Source organism: Zeus faber, assembly GCF_960531495.2.
Source record: "Zeus faber genome assembly, chromosome: 14".
Lineage (NCBI taxonomy): Eukaryota > Metazoa > Chordata > Actinopteri > Zeiformes > Zeidae > Zeus > Zeus faber.
The window spans coordinates 29040701-29063156 of record NC_137200.1 but is presented as its reverse complement, the minus strand read 5'-3'; the positions used below and the strand labels follow the sequence as shown (position 1 = coordinate 29063156).

Here is a 22456-nt window from a genome sequence, read left to right as displayed (position 1 = left end):
CAAAATCCCTTTTGACGTTCAACTACGACGGCATTCATTCAGTCCAGAAAATTCTATTAAGCCTCGCTCAGTATTACGTAACAGAGGCAGAATTTTACAATTACAGAGAAACTTTCCTCATCACGTAGGAACCTTTCGAATAAAAGAAATAGATGCAATTTCCAAACACAGTAACAATCATTTAATCCGATAAAATGTACTTTAAAAGTTCCTTTTCATTGAGCTGGCGCCTCAGGGAGTTTGTGCATCCACGGGCTTTCATGCTTCACTGAAGAAGTCCTCCCCCTGAGCAGCATCTGCACCGAGGAGGAGGAATTTCCTCGAGTGACAGCCGCTCGTCTATGTTTACCAGAGGGACTACATCACTCCAAGTTCAAGGCAATTGTATATATATATATATATATATATATATATATATATTTATATATATAAAAAATGTATCCTCCTTTCCATCACTTGTTTGTTGAAATAGTTCTCACTATTAAATCTTCTCCCAACATTTCAGAAAAAACAAATGCACTATGAGGTAAACCGGAATTGGACTGCAAAGGAAGATGCAATTGTCTACTGCAAAGATCTGCATTCGGTGAAAAGAAATCATAAGGCTGCACTTCTAAATCACTCGAAGGGAGCGGTTGAGAAGTGCCGTTATAACAGTCAATGCTGGAGGAACGCGAACACAGCGTTTGTTTCACCTGAACGTCACAGAGGGCGGACACGTTTTCATTTTCGCCGTCCGTCGGAGAAGGGCTTAGAGCCGTGTCGCTCTTTGTTTGCCACGGTGAAGACATGAAGCCGCAGCTGTCAGAAACATCTGACGTGGAGATGCGTGCGTTCTGTTCAACGTGCAGAGAACAGTCTCTTCTGTAGTCCTGTTGCGTTTGAGGACACGAAAAGACAGCGGCTCCGCTTCTCCTGTGTTTGTTGGAGATGGTTAATTCCAGGCTCGCCGTGTCGAGTGATCGACTCCTTCTGTCTAAAGACAACGGACCGGACACAGATTGACTGGCTTTGGTGAGGCCAAGGTGGCGCGGGAGACTTGCAATGGCCCGTGCGTTACTGAAGAGATTGTGTTCATACACGTCGAGCAGGTGGTAGTCACACTCGGCAAAGGCGTCTTTCTGCAGGTAGCTCTCCTCAAACTGTTGAAAGGAGGATGAAATGTCCTCCATCTCAGCGTGGGTGTGGTCGTCGTACTCACCCTCGTTATGCATGTCGACGACATCGAATGTGACAATTGTCGGTAGAGCCTCCATATTTGTGGCAAAGGAAGAGCCGCTCTCCATGCCATCTGTGTTGTTGTGCGAGTTTCTTAAAAACTGAGAGTGCTTGGTGTAGTCCTCAAGCGCTTGGGAGAAGCAAACAGTTTGGCAGTCGTCTAAATCATTAGACATTGTTGGACATGCATCGTTGGCTCCGTATGATGGAGTCGGTATCTTCTCCTCGAGGTCTTCTTTTGGTTCACTACATGTTGCTGAGAGATATATGTCAAAATCTGGGTCGGACATGTCTTCAAATGATATGGTGCGTTGCATTTTCTCACTGCGAGCATTTGTGAATTTTGTTGTTGCTTCCTTTGGGTCAAGCTTGTTTCCATTTTCGTAAGAGGCCTCAAAATTGATTTCATTATTATTAACAAATGCCCGGGGCTTTGAATTCAAGTCGTCGTTTTTATTTGAGGTTTTCCTGGGAAAACCTTTTGTAAACTGTGCAGCCTCCTTGGATTTGCTGCACAAGCCCGTCAATCCTGATTGAAACATAGCTGGAAAATTGTCATACAGCTGGGCACCCATTGGCATTCGATTAATTTGGGCAGAATCTGTTACATCCACCTGCTCCCCTACAAACTCGCACGGTTCAGAACTCGGCAGCTTCGGTTGGTCTTCGTAACGCGGGCTAACAAGACTCTCATCTGGTGCAAACAGCTCATAGAGGGCATCACCACTGTAACTGTCTCTTGGTAACCTGTCCCTTCTCATTCTCTCAACCTTTTCCTGTCCTTCATCTGGCCCCGGGGTGGTTGAGTCATAGTAGCCCTCATCACTATTGGGAACAGATTCTTGGTGCTCACTTTGAGGAGTCATAACATCAGGGTTCAAGGGAGAAGCGTCGGTGGCTGCGGCCTGTTCCCCACGTTGACTGTTTACAAAGTCTGCGTGATGAGCGCTTGTCAGGTCAACGGTCAGATTTACCGTATGATCTTTGCTGCAGGGACAGAACAGTTCCTCTTCGGCCTTATCTCCCCAGAGGTGATGGAGATCATCCACTTCCAATTCGTCGGGGGAAGCCATCTCTTCACCCCCGCCTTGGTAAGTAAGGTAGCAAGAATTTCTTTTTCCCGAATTCCTGCTCCTTTCTCCTGAAACTGTGCTCTCCGCAATACTGTCATCATCTTGATCTGCAATGATGTCCCCACAGCCGGTGAGAGAGTCAAAACTTTTTAAAGATGCCACATCTCCAAAGACCATATTGAGCTGATCTGATGAGCTAGCGGGTAGCAAGCTTTTTATTTCGGGCTCAGGGGTCATCTGAAGTTGCGGACAAGACCCACCGTGTACTCTGGAATTCTCATTATCTTCACTAGAAACTACTGCAGTCAATTTCATCTCCCCTTTTTTATCGGGCGTCTGATCATCAAACAATGACTTCAGACTTTCTTGTTTCAGCAAGTGGCTCTCTAATGCCATCACATCACTGTTGATACATTCAGGGGGAATAGTGATGTCACTGATGATATAATCACAATCAGGCACATCCGGTTCGGACAAATCGCCTAGGCACTCTTTGACATTTTTGTCGCCATCATCCTGAACCACAGGTATGTCTTTCAGTGAAAGAGGCGAGGCTAATGCGATCATTTCATTTTTTTCCAACTCTGAATTCCTCTGGCTTCTATTCAGTCTAATGCTGTGAAATAGACTCCTGAACCCTCTTCTTTGCCACGGAAGGGACATTGATTTCTGATCAGCAGCATGGTAGTTGAAGTCACTGCGAGAGCTACTTCTGGATTCTTTCTGGCCAAGATACGCAAAGTTCCCAGCAGAAGCATAACTGCTCCCTTGAATGTCATCGCAACTTGCCTTGCTAAGCCCATCATGTGTGTTGCTTTTACCAATTCCTTTTTTTGAGGACGACTTGTTCTGATTCTTACTCCTTCCTCCAAATAATGTGGGTAAAAGGCAAATATTTTTACGTACTCCAAAAAATCTTAGGGCAGTCCTCCGAAATTTCCCTGGCGTCGGGGGCTTAGGGGTAGTGTTCGTGCCTGACTGAGGTTCCTCCACAATGTCATCTTGGCCACTTATGAACAGCTGTTCACAGACAGAAGCCAAAAGCTTCACCTCACTCGCCGGCTCTTCTACCTTGTAAAAAGCCATGGCTACAGCATCTAGATCAGGAGGATTGTGTCAGCAGAAGGGACGGCTGTGGTCAAGTTGTCCTTCACACCCATCTGTTACAAGACCTACAATTCAGAAGGTAGAGATCAACATGTTAGAAACTTAGATACACCAATGAAAGAATATATATCCACCTACCAACTAAGAAAATACAGTCAAGCAAGCATTTGTCTCATTAAAAATCAAGTATTAAAGTATTAAGGGATCATTTTTGCCTTAGTAAATACAAATCAATATTTTCTGTATGCACTATGAACTCCTGTAAGAGAAAAATAGTTTGAATATTATTACAAAAACGATATCATTCTATTAATATGTCAACAACAGTTTGTACTTGCAGACAAAAAAAAAAATCGGTATTAATTTACATCATTGGGTTAACTTTTAGCAATAGTCACCACTGACAAACTCAATTACAAAAGAGTGGCAGAGTGCAAGAGAAGACCAAAGACTATGTTCTCTCTCACAGGATTAGATGTTTGTTCAAAACCAACATGCTTATCCTGGCTGATGGGACCGAGGATGATTCGATGAGTAAAGACAGGGTTCTTTCCAACATTTGAAAACTGTTTTGCTGTTTTTAGGATTTAAAGATCTTTATCAATGTGGAGCCAATCTAAATGAAAAAGAGGTTGTGGTCCAACAGGACCACCCCATGGCAGTGGGGCTCACCAACAGGCCCCCTGCCTCCCACCGACTGTCTCTCCCACTCACATACACACAACTTGTGCAATAATACTGCACATTCTATAATAAGCTCGTGAGTACGTAGTAATAATTCAGATTTATACGCTATATAACAATAAACTACACTGTGTATACTATGGCATTTTGTATATTGTGTATATTTTTAGATATGACTATTTTCTGTTTGTATATAAATATACATGCGTCCTTTTTTTTTTTAATTTCATTTTAACTTCACTTTTTATTGTGTGTTATTTGTTATTTTTAGTCCTCATTTTTCTTCACAGAGTTAAGGCTGGCGGACGGAAAATAAAACGGAATCTGATTCGGACCACGACAAGACAGCGGGCCAATAAACTGGCTAAATATCAGGAATAACAATAATAATGTGACCCAGTAAAGTAGCATCAACAACCATGCGAACGCTCCGGCCTCGTTTGGAGCAGCATCTCCGCTTAACGTCGAGCACTTACAGCCAAACATCAGGTTAATGACGCCATTACTACTGCTCACCTGGAACTCGGGGGAGCAGCGGCGGAGATGCTTCTAGTGTCTTTCTTCTTTTTCTGAGCTGAAGAGCATCTGACCAGGCTGCGTGGCGTGGGGCGCCTGGCTTCCCACGACACCGTAGAACGCGTTAAAGCTCCGCGCCCGTCGAGCAGGACGCGTCCGGGATCCTGGAGCAATGTCCGTCCAACGCCTTCCTGCGGGGAACCGCTGGGGGCGCGTGGTGATGACGTCAGGCCCGGCCCCGCCCCTCGCCGGGGCCGCATGGCGATGACGTCGCGCCCCGCCTCCAGTTTGTTGACTTGAATTTACCTTTTTCGTTTTTCCTCTTGTTTCCAAGCGTCTCCATTGATCGTCCAATAAACCAACTCCCATGTTTACAGACACTATTCAAACATTCCATTCGAGGCAGCAGCGCAGCGCTTTACATGGCTTCTCGTCGTCATCCTACTTCTACCGAGAGTATTTTCAAACCAGTTTCCATTTTGTTGCGCTACGTGGTTGTAGCGGCACCTGGTCTGTGTTGGGCTGCGCTGTTTCGTGCGCGGCGTGAACTCTACTTTCATTTCCAGTGAAAGGAAAGATTAAGAAACTATCGTTTGAAAAGGAAAAAACAACAACAACAACAACAACAAAACAACAACAGCAACAACAAAAAACATGCGGCCAAAGCTCTGGCCCCACGCCGAGGGACCCGGCGGGGTCCGCGGCGCCCAGGTTGAGCACCCTGCGCTTGCAGTAACCGGGCGCCGCCGCGGGGGGCGGAGTCGGCGCGGGGCGGGTTGGGTGTGGTTTCACCAGGACCGTTAGCAGGAAATAAAGCGAGCGGACAAAGAAGTAACTGAACTTTCTCTGTTTATTCTCCTCGGTCCGGGAGACAGGAAGACGCGGCTCGGCGCCATATTGTTCTGATGGGACAGAGCTTCCTCGGCTCGGACACTACTGCACAGACCCACCCGTCGGTTTAACTGCACTTCCCAGCGGAAAGGAGCGGACAGAGGACAAAGATGCCGAAGACGGTGAGTTCAGACCGTTATTAACGCTCCCATCCTCCTGTTCGCCTTAGCCGCAAAGATCCAACTGCGAAAGTATCACTTCATACGCACTAATGCCGTTAATGAGATCATATCCCCCAGTCCCAGCCGGGACAAGGGTTAAAATCACTTTCTTTCTTTCTTTCTTTCTTTCTGTCTGTTTTCTTTCTTTCTTTCTTTCTTTCTTTCTTTCTTTCTTTCTTTCTTTCTTTCTTTCTTTCTTTCTTTCGATTCCCTAAACAACTAAACGGAAGCCCACATGCCCCCCTGAAAAGGAGGCTCTGATTTGTTATTTGAGTTTTTATCTCTATCACTAGGATGAACAAATCCTAAATCCGGAATATAATGCTCGAAAACAATTTATGATGCAATCAACAATAATCATGGTGGATTCGGACCTTTTCCTTTAAGTAAAAGTACAAATACCCTCACACAAAATGACCAAATGTGAAAGCAGCACATTGACATTTCTACTTAAGTAAAAGTATATGTGTGTGTGTGTGTGTGTGTGTGTGTGTGTGTGTGTGTGTGTGTGTATATATATATATATATATATATAATGTTTGTGTGTGTGTGTATGTATATATATTATTATTATTATTATTATTATTATTATTATTATTATTATTATTAATAAGTAATTGCTCTTAAATGTGCTTAATTCCCTGATATACAGTACAGGGCCTATAATATGGCATTAAGTACTACTGTAGATTTTCTCCTGCAAATTCTAATTATTATTTACAATAAAAAATAGCATCATAAAGTAAGTGCAATAAAAATCTCTGAAACTGAAGTGCAGATACTTGGAGTTACAAAGTACTGGTACTTTACTTTCCACAACTGAAAGAACAAAAAGCCTAAAAGTGCCTTTGACTGTAACGCTCTGGTCTTATTTGGAGGCTCCAGCTGTGTGGCTGTTCTGGTGGCTGTTAGAAGGCTTTACTTCTCTCTAGCTCTCGTTCTTCTCTTTGGCCTCTTGTCCGTTTCCCAAGGAAGTGGAGTTGTGACTCAAGGTTTCTGTTGTGACATCACTTCCTCTCTGGTCGTTTCCAGCACAGCAGCCTTATATGGAGATCTAGCCTCTGCTTCCCCAGCCTGGTCCGTTCTGCTCCAGCCTGGTCAAGCCTGGTCCAGTGTGGTCCAGCCTGGTCCAGTCCTGGTCCAGTGTTGTCCAGCCTGGTCCAGTGTGGTCCATTCTGCTCTAGCCTGGTCCAGTGTGGTCCAACCTGGTCCAGTGTGGTCCATTCTGCTCCAGCCTGGTCCAGTGTGGTCCAACCTGGAGCACGATGGACCAGGACTGGAAACCAACAGCCTGGTCCAGTGTGGTCCAATCTGGAGCACGATGGACCAGGACTGGAAACCAACAGCCTGGTCCAGTGTGGTCCATTCTGCTCCAGCCTGGTCCATTGGTCCTCAGCTCGAGATGCTGATCGGCCTCCAGAGATAAAACAAAAAGTCGCTCCAACACAGATATACCGATACTCTGTATATTGTATATTATATATTGTGTATTATAGATTGTATATTATTTATTGTATATCATGTATCTGAGACACTGCTTATGAGTTTGGAGGCATTCATTTTCCTTGGATGCTTTTTCATTTTTGAATGAGCTGTTTTTCATTTTGTCATATATTTATTAGCCTTTCCCCACACTTTGCCTTTTTCAAAAAGAACATTCCTTTGCCTAAACTCCCCCCATTTGAGAGTCATGGAAAATGACCTTGTTGTTAACAGGCCTATACTTACAGCAAATCAGCAGTTTTATTATCGCAAGGTTTTGCTGTTTAAACTGTGAGAGCAGAGCCACTTTTACGAAATTGAAACCGTTTCCATGTTCTCACAGTTCCTAATGAATAATCAGAGTTTGTTGTGTCACAGTTTGAGACTAAAACAAACTCTCTGAGAGCAAACTTTATTCTACAAAAAAGAAGAATGCCGGGACTTACCTTCGCACGGCGTTTTGGGGATGATGCGTCTGGTGGTTTTCTGGGGAGCAGCACTAACCTCTAACAAAGTGCGGTGCAGTATAATCCCAGTGGTATGCAGGGATTAGTTTAGTGCACATAGCACAGTAGATTAGGAGTTAGGAGTGCAGACAAACTACACACTACCCGGAGCGTCACACGTAAATATAGAAGTTTTAGTTTGAAAGGACTGCGAAATAACCAGAGGAAACTGAAGAGTAAGTGCTGTACTTTACTACTTTTTCACCCAATATCGTGAGTATTTTATGATGCAATGCCTGTGATGTAAAGGAAACAAAATCAGTTTTTAAAGGATTTTCAGCTGGTGGTCATTTTAAGCCTTTGTATACGATATAATATACCACTAAGTAATCAATTAGAATGAATAATGTTGCTTTCTACCAAACAAGATAAAACTGCAGCAGAGCACGCGTTGGTGTTTCTCACTTTCTCATTGGACAGAGAGGCTTCTTCCTTTTTCACTCTTTTAAATTTTCCTCCTTCTTTGTAATGCATTCGTTTAGCACAGAACAATTTTGTATTGGCAATTCTTAAATAACCGAATTGATTTATGATTTTTAGATGTCTCAAAATTTTTAACTCATGTAATCTTCTTATTTTAAGTTGCAGCATGGAGGGAGCAGTTGCTTTGTTCAGCCGATAGTTTCGGAATGGGAAGATAAATCTAATATTATTGAATGTTGATCTTCTACGTGGGAGGAAAAGCAGGCTGGGGAGGTGGGTGGTGCGTGGTGGTGCTGTCACAGTCACCAAATGTGCAAGTTCACTGGAAATTGTCATGCGCTCATCATGAGCCATTGAATTGTTGTTTGTTCATATCATGCCACCATCAGAGTCCAAGCTTATAACAGTGTAATGTACATCTATCGACTTTGAACGTTGGAACATCAGAATTCCTGTACAAGGAAAGTTGTTTTTATTTCCAACGTCAGGCTAAAGTTCCCTGTACATTTCTCTAGAATGGAACGACCTGACGGTCAGGTGGAGGTCGGATCAGACGACATTGTGCTGGCGGTGACTGAGCTCTGAGTTTGGGTCCTGACGCCGCGGCTTTCACCACGTTTCTCCTCCAACGACGTCACGTACAGCTGACTGTGTACTCAGTGACTCGTAAAACATGTTTCCAACCTTTTTCTTCTCCTTCTTCTTCTTCCTTTTAGCCTGTTGACACAACGACCATTTTTCTGATGATAGCTCACATTTTAAGTGTTTTAATATTGTCTCTTACTTTCGGAAAAGTCCAAACAACATGATTCTCAAAGTGACTTAATATCGCCGTATTTTGTAGTCGTGGTTTTCAGAGATACCAGGAGGTCATATTCAAGAATAGGTTTCTCGTCGTACAGTGTTTACGAAAACCTGAAAATAGAGACAATATTATAAATCAATCATCAGAAACGCTCTGGGGTCATGAAAAGGAGACGAGAAAATGAGCTGGAATTCCGTGATGTGCGTCTATAGGTCTGTCTAGATCCAGGTTTGGAAGTGTCTGAAGTCCCACTCAAATGAATGAACGTGCATGCAAGACTCCCACAGCTCAAAGGAGCCATCCCATAACTGTTACACAGATTCCCATCAAACCGCATTGCACTGCCAGAAAAAACGTCACCGACTGTGAGACTGCAGCGCAGAGCTCTATCTGAGGTGTTCTGTGCTAATAATAGTGTGTTAGTGTTCCGGAGTGTTGGCCGTGGGGACACACCCTCACCAACCAGAACGTTCAGGGGCCAGCTTCCCTTTTCATGCGAGGGGGGGGGGGGAAGCCACTTCACCTCCGGAAAGAAGCCGCTTTATGACCGCCGCCTGGCGCCGAGAACTCCGCTTGGGTAGTTGCTCGAAAGAGCAGGAAACGAGAAATGTCGGCAGAGCGCCGAGAGATGACCCCGTGACCTCCCGCTCTCTCTCCCTTTGTGAGGCACGATGACAGCAGGCGGCAAGGTGGCAAGTGTCCTGAGCGCTAAATGGGATCCTGCTGACACACATGGGAAAGAACGCAGCTCTAATCGGGCCCGTCGCTGGGAAATAATGCAAAGCATTGTGGGGCAGGGCGGCGTGGGCCTCAGCCCGCTCAGTTATTTCCCTGCTCACGGCAGGCGGCTGTTCTGCGAGGACGTATCGCAGGAAGTCTTCTGTGATTCTTTTTCTTTTTCTTTCTGCCGAGGGTCCGGCATCATTGCATTTGACTATCGGTTCAAGACACACAGCCACCATCATGACATTTTACCTGACGATTCTTCTTCACACAAGTAATTGCGATTAACAGTTCAAATGTATATCATATCCCTAATTTTCATTCTACTCATTAAGATTCAGTGTGTGTGTGTGTGTGTGTGTGTGTGTGTGTGTGTGTGTGTGTGTGTGTGTGTGTGTGTGCGTGTGTGTGTGTGTGTGTGTGTGTGTGTGTGTGTGTGTGTGTGTGTGTGTGTGTGTGTGTGTGCACGCATGCGCGGGTGAAAAGGAAAAACCAACAGAAAGTGAAGGTTTTGCCAGAACAGCTTCATTAATCCTTGGCATAAAAGTGTCTGGAACACTGACACAGTAGAACGTATCTACTGAGACATTTTTCCATCACCCCTGAGATGCGCCGACAACCCCGCAAAACATAAAAACCATGAGTAAATAAGAAAAAAGAGGTCAGAGCGAGCGCCGGATGCAAGCTCCTCCGAGGTGAGAAGGGCGGCAGCGGCGTGGCCAGAGGATGTGGTCACTTCCTGCCGGCGGCGTCTGCGCACTGAGAGTTTGCTGCCGATAGAAAGACCCCCACACGCACGGAGGAACAACCACGTCGCGTATCAGAGGAGCCGTTATTCCTCTCATTCAGGCGCCGCAGTTCACGGGGCGATGGCGCCGTCACGTCAAGTACGGTTTCAGTTGCACGGTTGAAGGAAGGTTGGATTCCAGGAATTTCAACATCTGGTGGCCTTTAACAGTCTTATGTGTATTTGTTTTTCTCTCGCTGCAGATTAGTGTGAGAGTAACTACGATGGATGCGGAGCTGGAGTTCGCCATCCAGCCCAGTACGACAGGGAAGCAGCTCTTCGACCAGGTAAAGAGCAGCTTTCATCCATCGACCACGGCTCAAGTCCTAACCTGTGGGGAAAAAAAAGACCGTGTACGCCACTGTGTGGAGTCTGAAGTCAGAAAAAAGTTGCACGGCGGAAGGTTTTCAAAAATAATTCTAGTTCTCTGCATTGGTTTTGGACCCTTTGCTTCCCCTTTTTGTTATGTAGTTCCATATTTAAAAACAAGTTTATTAAAAAAAAAAAAGAGAGATATAAGATATGAGCGTCAAGTGCCATTTCGGACGCACCATTCACATCTCTTGTGAATAGAGACTTTAAGTAAAGAGTTAGCGTCTAGTTTTCAGTCTCGTTCCAGCACAGTTGAAAGTTCCAACACAGCAAGTTCTAATGGACGGTCCCGTAGAACAGTTCTCAAGCTAAGGACGTATATTTTATCACATTAGAACAAATGGGTTGAATAAATAAACCTTAGTGTGTATTTGATTGACAGTGACAGGATGTTGTTTAAATAGCCAGTGTTGGTGGTGCTCTGCTCATGGACGTGTGTGAACCCTGTGTTGAGGTTGTGAAGACCATCGGGCTGCGGGAGGTCTGGTACTTTGGACTCCAGTACCAGGACACAAAGGGCTTCTCCACCTGGCTCAAGCTCAATAAAAAGGTGAATATTTTGATGTTTAGCATCACAAAATCTTCATGGCCCTCAAGTAGGGCTGGGCGATGCATCAATTTAATATCGATATTGTGAAGACTATACATGGTCTGGGTTATTGTAATATCCTGATATGGTTAAATGTTGTCGTGAAGGCTGCGTTACAGTGAAGTCAAGCAGTTTTCTGAACTTCATAGACATTTTATTTGGTTCTGCTGTCTACTGCTCCCTTGAACGAGGTTCTAAATCTCACGGGGATTTTGTTCTCCCTGTCCGACCTGCGCCGCTCGCCGCAGGTGACTGCCCAGGACGTCAGGAAGGAGAGCCCGCTGCTGTTCAAATTCCGCGCCAAGTTCTTCCCGGAGGATGTTTCGGAGGAGCTGATCCAGGAGGCCACGCAGCGGCTCTTCTTCCTCCAGGTCAAGGAGGGGATCCTCAATGACGACATCTACTGCCCCCCGGAGACCGCCGTGCTCCTGGCCTCCTATGCCGTGCAGGCCAAGTACGCCGACTACAACAAAGACGCCCACACGCCAGGATACCTGTCCAGCGACAAGCTGCTGCCACAGAGGTACGGCCACCATGCTGCCGCTGTGAACTTGTTTAATACCCGCTTTATACTCTGTTTAACACCTGGTTTATACTGTCTGTATGTGGAGAATGTATTGATGTTTAGCAGATCCGCCTGCTACACACCACCTGAGTGGAGTTTTTTAGGGCCCTCCAACAGAGACACAGGCAGAGATGTTGCAAACACAACAGTTAATTGTAGAGAGTGGGCGAGATGGAACAAGCCTGGAGCAGATGGAACGTTGTCATGATGGAGGCTGTGTGTGTGTGTGTGTGTGTGTGTGTGTGTGTGTGTGTGTGTGTGTGTGTGTGTGTGTGTGTGTGTGTGTGTGTGTGTGTGTGTGTGTGGGGGGATGGGGGTTTTTACCTGTTGCTCGTCGATTGCTCTAATGAGCAACGGGCGTTCACTAGGCTTGGGCCAATTTACAATTAAATCGTCTCCGTCATCGGCGATCGACTCCATCGATCGGGATTGACATGTATGACAGACCTTTTTCTTTAAATTATTATTTTTTTGCCAGAAAATCAGAGAATTGAAGCGGTGTAAGTGCAGTTTACCGTGTTGTGAAACTGGAGCGAAGCGGGGAAGGGAGAGAGGAAGAGGGGGAGGGAGGCGCTCCCCCTCTTTGCTCAGAGCTGTAAAGTAACCACTGGTGATCGGGTCTCACATCCCCTCTACAGTTTTGCAGCTCTGGGCAAACGGAGCAGCACAGTGGAGCCGCAGTGCGCACATCGCAGGTGCCCTGAGGAAAAGAAAATTGCGCGCCTGATTAGAAGGGTGGCCTGTGTTTTTATTTTAGATGTATTTATTTTTCGGGTTGTTTCCTACATGTATGAAACCAAGTTTTTAGACACAACTGAGTTAAGGGACTGTCCAAGTCCTTACTCCGTACTGTTGCAAAAAAAACCAGTGCGTCCCCTCCGTCGGGACAAAGGTCTTTGGGTCCAGTATCACAGTATGGTCAGAGTTGCGCCGTTTCCTTGGACTCAAGGAGCGTGGGCTTGAAGGTCAGGATCTCTGTGAAATTGTGACGTTTCCACTGGTCCAGGAGGAGGTCATCGTTGTCCAGCGAGTGGTCGTACGGCTGCGCCTCCGTCTCCTCGCCTGTGTGCGTGTGCGTGTGCGTGTGCGTGTGCGTGTGTGTGTGTGTGTGTGTGTGTGTGTGTGTGTGTTTATGTATGTGTATATGTGTGTGTGTGCGTGTGTATATACTGTATTTTGTATGTAAGTGCTGTTCCTTATGTGTCAGAGTGCTGGAGCAGCACAAGCTCAACAAGGAGCAGTGGGAGGAGAGGATCCAGGTGTGGCACGAGGAGCACAAGGGCATGCTGAGGTACGCGCACACACACACACACACACACACACACACACACACACACACACACACACACACACACACACACACATTCCACATTTCTCAATCAGATCTTTTGGAAAATCAGCAAGTCTGTGCCCCAGCATGCAGTTCCGCTCTGTATGATAGATAGAAACCTGTAATTCCTGTAGAGAAAAAAATCATCAGCGATATTATTCCACCATTTTGGTTTCACTCCCAGAAGAGGGTTGAGCTCAACAGTCACACATATGAACTAAAGTAAAACAATTATTATCACTCCCAGGGAGTTTACTGGAAAATGGAAATTCTGAAACAGAACCTATACATTTATAGTAAATAGGATGATACTATGTCATAAAGCGTCTTACTCTTAATCTCATCTGGTTCATTTCGTTCACGAACATTGACATGTCAGTCAAGCAGGACCAGCTGAATATTTGGGATCAAATTTGGTCGTTTTTTCACTCATTTCCGCTCCGTATGTGGATCGATTTGGATGAAACTTAAAGCACAAGAGGCTTGTGGCATAGCAGTTTAAACAACCTCAACCGTGTTTGTAGCTTGTGTCATTGTTGTGTTCCAGGTTCTTTTAGCCGGGTTGGACATATTTTGGTGTTGAATGCATTAGACCGTGTCTGTGATTTCAGTCAAATTTTTGTCGGTTTTTCACAAATTTCTGCTCCGTATGTGGATCGATTTGGATGAAACAGGTGTTGGTGACACACCGCTTCAAAGGAGATGCAAACCCTGTTCGCAGCTTCTGCTGTTCTTCTATTTCAGAGAATCTTCCAATCAATCAATATCAATAGGGGATAATAATATAAATATAATAATAATAATAATAATATTAATAATAATTAAAAGAAATCATGCACACTTTTCAATGCTGCCATCTGCCAGTATCACTAACAGCAGGTTCAATTTCATCGGTGCACAGAGAGGAATCCATGATGGAATACCTGAAGATCGCTCAGGACCTGGAGATGTACGGAGTCAACTACTTCAACATCAAGAACAAGAAGGGCTCGGAGCTGTGGCTGGGCGTGGATGCGCTGGGACTCAACATCTACGAGCACAACGACAAGTGAGTCACAGCCTCAGAGGAACCGCAGCAAATCCACTTCTTCTATGCACGCTGACACTCTGTTTCACTTCCTCCAGGATGACGCCCAAAATCGGATTTCCCTGGAGCGAAATCAGAAATATTTCCTTCAACGACAAGAAGTTTGTCATCAAACCCATTGACAAGAAGGCGCCGGTAACGATCTGCGTTCTGTGGACAAATTCCCCTACACATTTCCAAAGCCGATGTTTTTTATGAAATATGTAAAAATAAAAAACAACCTTCTGGCTCCTACCTGGATTTGTTTCAGGACTTTGTATTCTACGCTCCGAGGCTGCGCTTCAACAAGCGCATCCTGGCGCTGTGCATGGGGAACCACGAGCTGTACATGCGCCGTCGCAAACCCGACACCATCGAGGTGCAGCAGATGAAGGCTCAGGCTCGGGAGGAGAAGAACCACAAGAAGATGGAGAGGTGACGCCCCTCCCCTTTTGACGTAGATCTCATCTTCGGAGCATTGGGAGTCAATCCCGGGCCCCGGAACCTGGTCACTTGGGCTGCCATACTAAGCACAACGGGGCCACCGCCACAATCGCCCCGTTGTGCTTTGTATCGCAGTCCAGCAGCTGTTAAATACCACATCAATACCGGATCAATACCAGATCAATGAAAATGTGATAGAAAATTAGGGTTAGGGTAAAAAATACTAAATGTGTTGACGCTCGCATAACAAACATACATTGACATAAATTAAAAAATATTATGTATAAAAATGCATTTGAATATATGGAAGGACTCACATACAGAATTGTGCAAAGATTTGGGGCACTGTTCTCTGTTTATCTATTTGAAATTATAAGATAATATACTTTACTTAAGATAATATACTTTTTGCAAAATATATGGTTATACATTTTATCTGTGTATTATTTTATGTATTATAAATATATTATTATGTTATCTCTCCACATGGGTGAAGGTTAGCGTGAAAGTCCATAGACATTTTTGGTTGCAGGAGGGAAACACCCTTTTCCCATCGCTGGGTGACACATTGAACCACTTCCTGTTCTTGCTCCATTCAAGCTGTAGAGTTATTACTAAATCATATAAATATTTATAAAATATATTATAAAAAATACGAAAACACCATCATTCATAATGATTCATGCCGTGATTTAACGTGACTGCGAACATCCTGTCATGAGACAGTTTTAATGAAAGCAAGAAAAGCATTTAAACCGGTGGCTAAATGTTGCTCCCCCAGGGCCTTGCTGGAGAACGAGAAGAGGAAGAGAGAAGTCGCGGAAAAAGAGAAGGAAAAAATAGAAAAGGAAAAGGAGGAGTTGATGGAGCGGTTGAAGCAGATTGAAGAGCAGACCCGACGAGCCCAGCAAGGTAGACTCAGGTGTAATGAAACCCTCCCCCGGGGGAAGTGCGTGGTTCTAACATGTGTTTGTGCAGAGCTGGAGGAGCAGACGTCGCGGGCCCTGGAGCTGGAGCTGGAGAGGAAGCGAGCGGCCGAGGAAGCAGAGCGTCTGGAGAGCGACCTGCAGATCGCTGAAGATGCCAAGGCAGCGCTGCTGCAGCAGTCTGAGAACCAGATGAAGAACCAGGAGCACCTGGTCAGTCCCTCAGCAGGACCACAAGCATCTCTACAAGAACTATTAGACACAATTAGATAAACCGTGTGTGTGTGTGTGTGTGTGATGTATATATTATGTATATTATATATGCACTATGTATTTACAGTATGCATATATGATATATGCTGTGTATATATGCACTATATATGTGTATATACAGTAGGCATATATTATACAGTATATACTTTGTGTGTGTGTGTATATATATATGCACTATATATGTATATACAGTATGCATATATTATACTGTGCACTATATATGTATATACAGTATGCATATATTATATATACTGTGTGTGTGTGTCTGTATGTATGTATGTATGTATATATATATATATATATATATACACACACACACACACTATATATGTATATACAGTATGCATATATTATATATACTGTATATATGCACTATTTATGTATATATTATATGCATATATTTTATATACTGTGTGTATATATATATATGCAGTATATATGTATATGCAGTATGCATATATTATCTATAGGCTGTATATTATATATACTGTATTATATATACTGTATATATGACTGATGGCGGGTCCTCTTTGCTCCCTCAGGCCACGGAGCTGGCAGACCTGACCTCTAAGATCTCCCTCCTGGAGGACGCCAAGAAGAAGAAGGAGGACGAGGCCGTGCAGTGGCAGCAGAAGGTGCCGTCCGTCCCCTGATCTGACCCTAACCCTCTCTGCTGGAGACGGGGAGCTACGGTGGCCCTGAAGTGCAAAAACACATCCCAGCGTTTGGAGACGACACAGAAAATTTAAAAGAAACAATTTAAAAAACGGGGAGGAATGAGGTTTGCACTTCAGAGCCACGGCAGCAGCAGAGAGGAGCAGAGAGGAGCTCCCACGTCCACCTGGTCGTCCATCTGATCTGCGCTGCAGTGACTGATGCAGAGTTTATTTTGGGAAATGTATTTATTTTAACTGGAAAACATCGTCAGGATGATCTGGGAAAGAGCTTCAAAAAGAACTTGAGGGTTGTGAAACGTTCTAAGCTTTACTAGTTCTACTTCCATTGAATTTCGTAGAAAGTAGCTTTTTTATTATTATTATTATTATTATTATTCCATGATGGACGTCAGCTGAAAGGAACCTTTTTATACGGATGTGATGTCACAACAGCTTCCTTTTATAATAAACCTTGAAGTTGCGACCTCGACTCAAGATCTAACCGCACCACATCTTTTACCAGGCGGCCCTGGTGCAGGAGGATCTGGAGAAGACCAAAGACCAGCTGAAGACCAAAATGGCCGCCCAGGTGCAGGAGCCCGTCGACGCCGAGAACGAACACGACGAGAATGACGAGAGCAGCGCCGAGGCGAGCGCCGAGCTGGCGGCCGCCGGCACCTACCTGGACCGCAGCGAGGAGGAGCGCATGACGGAGGCCGAGAAGAACGAGCGCGTCCAGAAGCACCTGCTGGTGAGTCCAGGGAGCGGCCTCGACCCCCGCTGGCTTCTCCTTTCACTGTTGTTATTGTCTTGGAGCCGGCGGCGCTCATCTTACGCGTGACAACTGACATCAGCGACAGATTTAGGCTGAATAACATTCCTCCTCTGTGTACTTTTTAAACTGACAGTACAGTACAGTACTACATGACATCACAGAGGCTCCGCGCGGGTTATGATTTATGACATACAATATTTCATTCATCTATTTGACTTAATAAACGTATCAAACATGTACTCCACGTTGCTTTACTGCAAATTCATTTTTCAATTAAAGGGAGAAACGTGGAGACAGCATTTAAAATCCCCTTCCCTGGCTGCATACCTTCACAGTGTTGAGTTGAAATTCCATCAAAGTTGCAGGATTCTCCTTGTTGGGTTTGTTTCCTCAACTTGCTTCAGTCGCCCTAAGAGGGAAACATATCGCGTATATACTGTACAAGTATACATGTATACAGTATGTATACATGTATATACTGTATGTACTACATATCATTTATATTGTATATACAGTATGTATACATGTATATACTGTGTGTACTACATATCATTTATATCGTATATACACTGTATACATGTATGCACTGTATGTACTACATATCATATATATAGTATATACAGTATGTATACATGTATGTACTACATATCATTTATATAGTGTATATACAGTATGTATACATGTATATACTGTATGTACTACATATCATGTGTATATAGTATATACAGTATGTATACGTATGAATCTGAGCCCTCCGTGCTCCTCAGGCTCTGAGCTCGGAGCTCGCCAACGCTCGGGACGAGACCAAGAAGACGGTGAACGACGTGCTCCACGCAGAGAACGTGCGCGCGGGACGGGACAAGTACAAGACGCTGCGGCAGATCCGCTCTGGAAACACCAAGCAGCGCATCGACGAGTTTGAGTGCATGTGATGTGGCGGGGAGGCCGTGTGCCGGTTGAAAAGGGATGTATTTTGGTGGGACTCCTGTAGCATATCAGCACCTGGCTGCTGGCGTTGAAACAGCATTTCACATTTCTTTGCGTATTTATGTCACATTTATGTAACATAACTTCTTTTCTTTTCGTTCTTTTTTTTGCCCTTGGGCAAATACAATTTGAAGGTCAAACTGCAGTATTTCTTCCATGATTTAATATATTATCTCACCAAATTGAATATGAAATGAATTTGGGATTAGGACATTTGGTCAATCAACTTTCTGATTTTATTTTTATTTTTATTTTTTTGCGGTCATGCATATCAATTTTATTCAGTACATTTTCAATGATTCTCCCGTTAAACCTGCCAGCAAACTGCATTCACGCCAACACTTTTATCAGGTCAAAAAAATTAGAATGTTACATCATGGGGTGTTTACAGTTGTATAGAGATACACTTGGAATCGATCATAATAATTATTAATATGTATGACATATTATTAATTAATATGCATCATAGATTTATGCTTTTCAGTAGGAGAAGATTTTTTTGCGGCCTTTACTTTGAAACATCAACTGTGCTGTTATATAAATGTGACATTGGAATCATCACACACGGGGACAGATCAATCTACTGTCGCCCTGAAAATGCTTTCAACCGCTTTCATTCCTGACCTTTTAGCAACAAGTCGAGATAAATGAACATGAACATATCCTCCTCATGATTCTTTAATTTATATTTGTGTACTCGTAGAAAACGTACCTTTCTCAAGTTTTCATGACCAAACAAAGTGAGTTATTCTAGATTCTATTGAGACGCCTTCCTTATCAAATCTGATCAGATGAATATTTTCACTTCAATTTGAATTGTCTTGTAATTTTTTTCATTGTTTTTTTTTATATAATTCATGAGCACGTGCTTCCTCGCTTCAAAGGTCTCCAGGGGGAAAAAAACAGGAAGGAAATGTTCTGAAGGGTCAAAGAAATGACTGTAAAGTTGTAACTTGTTTTCTAATGTTAATTTTCCAGATGTAATTTGAAGATGTTTTGTGTTTTTTACAGTTTTGTTTTTTGTAGAACTGATTACACAAGTTTTAGGTTCTGTTTAGTGTTGCCATGGCACCCAGGCTGCGTGGCCAGGTCCGACAGTATTTTGAGAAGCTCTTGGAACATGCACATCATCACGGAGGAAGTCATGTGCTCAATATTTGGTCCAAAAGTTGCATACTGTATGCATGAAATAAAATCATTTGTATTTTTTCCAATGTCTAATAAAAAATAAATACACGTTTGAGTTGAACTGACGTTAAGTTGACGAAATTGCTCGGACTGATTTCTCGTCCTCCCCATTCCAAATGCCAACAGGAATGTAGGGACGCTAGTGGAATCACTGTTAGATGTTATCTTAGTGTGTAGTTGCTTTCAAAATGAACGCCACCGTTCAATATATTTATTTATATCCCAAAGAACCATATGTGTAACAGGAAGGATGTGTATAAAGTGTTTCTATCAAGTTTGCAGTTAGGTGTTAAACAAGTTTCGACATGTAAATCATCATGCTGTCATTTTAAAGGACAGTTCTCATAGCACGGGCAGATGCATCTTCAATCTCACCACAACCATAACCTTCAGGTCCCACTCAGCTCATGAGCCCTGTCAGGCTGTAGATTCTAAGATGGCTGTCTGAGACTTTCTTGAAACCAGTGGAACCAACATGTTTCACATATTCCAGTTGCAGACTGTGCATTTCCCACCTCTGCCTCCAGGGGGCTTCCACAAAACCATCTCTGAATCACGTCACCAACCACAATAACACACACCTACATATCACCATGACACACACCACCAAGTTCAAGTTCAAGAGATTATTTGTCACATACATATACATACCATATCACCATAACACACACCTACATATCACCCTAACACACACCACCATATCACCATATCAAACCACCATATCACCATAACAAACCACCATATCACCATAACACACACCACCATATCACCATAACAAACCACCATATCACCATAACACACACCTACATATCACCCTAACACACACCACCATATCACCATAACAAACCACCATATCACCATAACAAACCACCATTTCACCATAACACACACCACCATATCACCATAACAAACCACCATATCACCATAACACACACCTACATATCACCCTAACACACACCACCATATCACCATAACAAACCACCATATCACCATAACAAACCACCATTTCACCATAACACACACCACCATATCACCATAACAAACCACCATATCACCATAACAAACCACCATATCACCATAACAAACCACCATTTCACCATAACACACACCACCATATCACCATAACAAACCACCATATCACCAAAACAAACCACCATATCACCATAACAAATCACCATAACAAACCACCATATCACCATAACACACCACCATATCACCATAACACACCACCATATCACCATAACACACATATTAGACAGATTCATATTACAGTCATTAGCCCATCTTTCATCCTACAGAGCAACCCCCCAAACCACAGACAACAAATACAACCTTCAGCAACAATGGAAAAAGTAGTCCAATTCGGTGGGAAAGCCGCAGACATGGCAACCCTGCTGGCAGCGGCGAAGGCACCGCGGCCATGAAAGGACACACCCACTGCTGCAGCTCTCAATCTGATTGGTTGACGAGTGTGTCAGTCCAAGGCCAGGCCCTCTCCAGGCAGCAGTGTGGCAGCTCCGTCCGCCCAACTTCACGTTGTCCGTTTAATGTCGTCCTCTTGTCCCGGTGCGGTTCACTCCCTCCAGCCTCTCCTTACCTGCTTCTCTTCACCTGTGTGTTGCTGGATCACCTGAGCTCCTGCCGCCGTCCCCTCACCGCTTCCCCCGGTCGGCCGCTCGCTGCCAGATTGTCCGGTGCTGTCCCGGGTCCGGCTCTTGAGTTCCTTCCTGGTTCCGAACGCGTTACCACCTGCCGCTCCTTGGATCCCCTTGCCCTTGCCCCGCCCTGCCCTGCTCTGCCCCGCCCTGCCCCGCCTGAGCCTCTCCCTGCTCTGCCCCGCCCTGCCCTGCTTTGCCCCGCCCTGCTCTGCCCGCCCTGCCCTGCCCCGCCCTGCCCTGCTCTGCCCCGCCCTGCTCTGCCCCGCCCTGCTCTGCCCGCCCTGCCCTGCTTTGCCCCGCCCTGCCCTGCTCTGCCCCGCCCTGCTCTGCCCCGCCTGAGCCTCTCCCTGCTCTGCCCCGCCCTGCTCTGCCCCGCCCTGCTCTGCCCCGCCCTGCTCTGCCCGCCCTGCCCTGCTTTGCCCCGCCCTGCTCTGCCCGCCCTGCCCTGCCCCGCCCTGCTTTGCCCCGCCCTGCCTCGCCCCAGCCCCGACCCGCTGGGGTTGTTTGCCTCCCGGACCGGACGCCTGGTCCCGCACCTCACACGCCCGAACCTTTAGTAAAGAACTGTCAGCGCAGCTTGAACATCCTCGTGGCAACATTTGACCATATCAACCCTTGAGACACATTTCGTAGTTGCTGTGGACGTAAAAGGTTTTATTTTCTGTTGGGGTCACTGTAGCTCACTGAAGTGGACGGAGACGCAGAACTTTATCTGCAGGTAAATACAGTCTCAACTTTGAATGACGTCACAACTCTTCTCCTCCGTTTGATATGTGATCAAATCAGCCAGTTAGAAAACAAAGGAAGCGTGTTCTATCAGTTATCTTTGGAGTTTTATATTGCTATGTTATGGATATTATAGACCGTTCTATGTCAATAATTACCTCTACATTTTTATTTCATAACTGACTTGAATGTAGAAACTCATTTCCCTCCTTGAATGCGGAGCTGCTGGTGCTGCGCCGCCCCGACCGGCCGCCAGGCGTCGCGCTCGCACAGGAGACTCCCGCCGGGGCGCGTCATAAAAGGTTCGATTCCTTTTTGAGATTCGCTTCCCGACGAGCGACTCAGTGAAAAGATTCGTCCAATTTTTCGGTTCGTCGTTCGTTTGATTCGGTCGCAGCTAAAAAACAAAAACAACAACAACAACAACAACAACAACAACAACAACAACAACAACAACAACAACAACAACAACAACAAACATTTAATTCAGTCAAAGTTCTCCATTGAAGAGCGGCTTCCCTCAGG

At 44.8% G+C, this 22456-nt stretch overlaps 2 protein-coding genes across 2 annotated transcripts; one reads left to right on the top strand and one right to left on the bottom strand.

Annotated features, from left to right (window-relative positions):
- Positions 1-258: 258 nt before the first annotated feature.
- Positions 259-4770, bottom strand: LOC307240024 (APC membrane recruitment protein 1-like; the record flags this gene model as incomplete). Its single annotated transcript, XM_080013599.1, has 3 exons — positions 4599-4770; positions 656-3463; positions 259-296 (listed from the first exon to the last, which is right to left on the bottom strand). Exons 2-3 carry the CDS (start codon positions 3375-3377, stop codon positions 259-261), a joined length of 2760 nt encoding a protein of 919 aa, XP_079869725.1. The 5' UTR covers positions 3378-3463; positions 4599-4770.
- Positions 4771-5409: 639 nt separating this feature from the next.
- Positions 5410-19596, top strand: LOC307240130 (moesin-like). Its single transcript, XM_080013777.1, has 13 exons — positions 5410-5611; positions 10580-10663; positions 11203-11298; positions 11586-11860; positions 13110-13193; positions 14134-14280; positions 14358-14454; positions 14570-14733; positions 15524-15654; positions 15721-15881; positions 16484-16576; positions 17121-17348; positions 18140-19596. Exons 1-13 carry the CDS (start codon positions 5600-5602, stop codon positions 18302-18304), a joined length of 1737 nt encoding a protein of 578 aa, XP_079869903.1. The 5' UTR covers positions 5410-5599; the 3' UTR covers positions 18305-19596.
- Positions 19597-22456: the final 2860 nt, after the last annotated feature.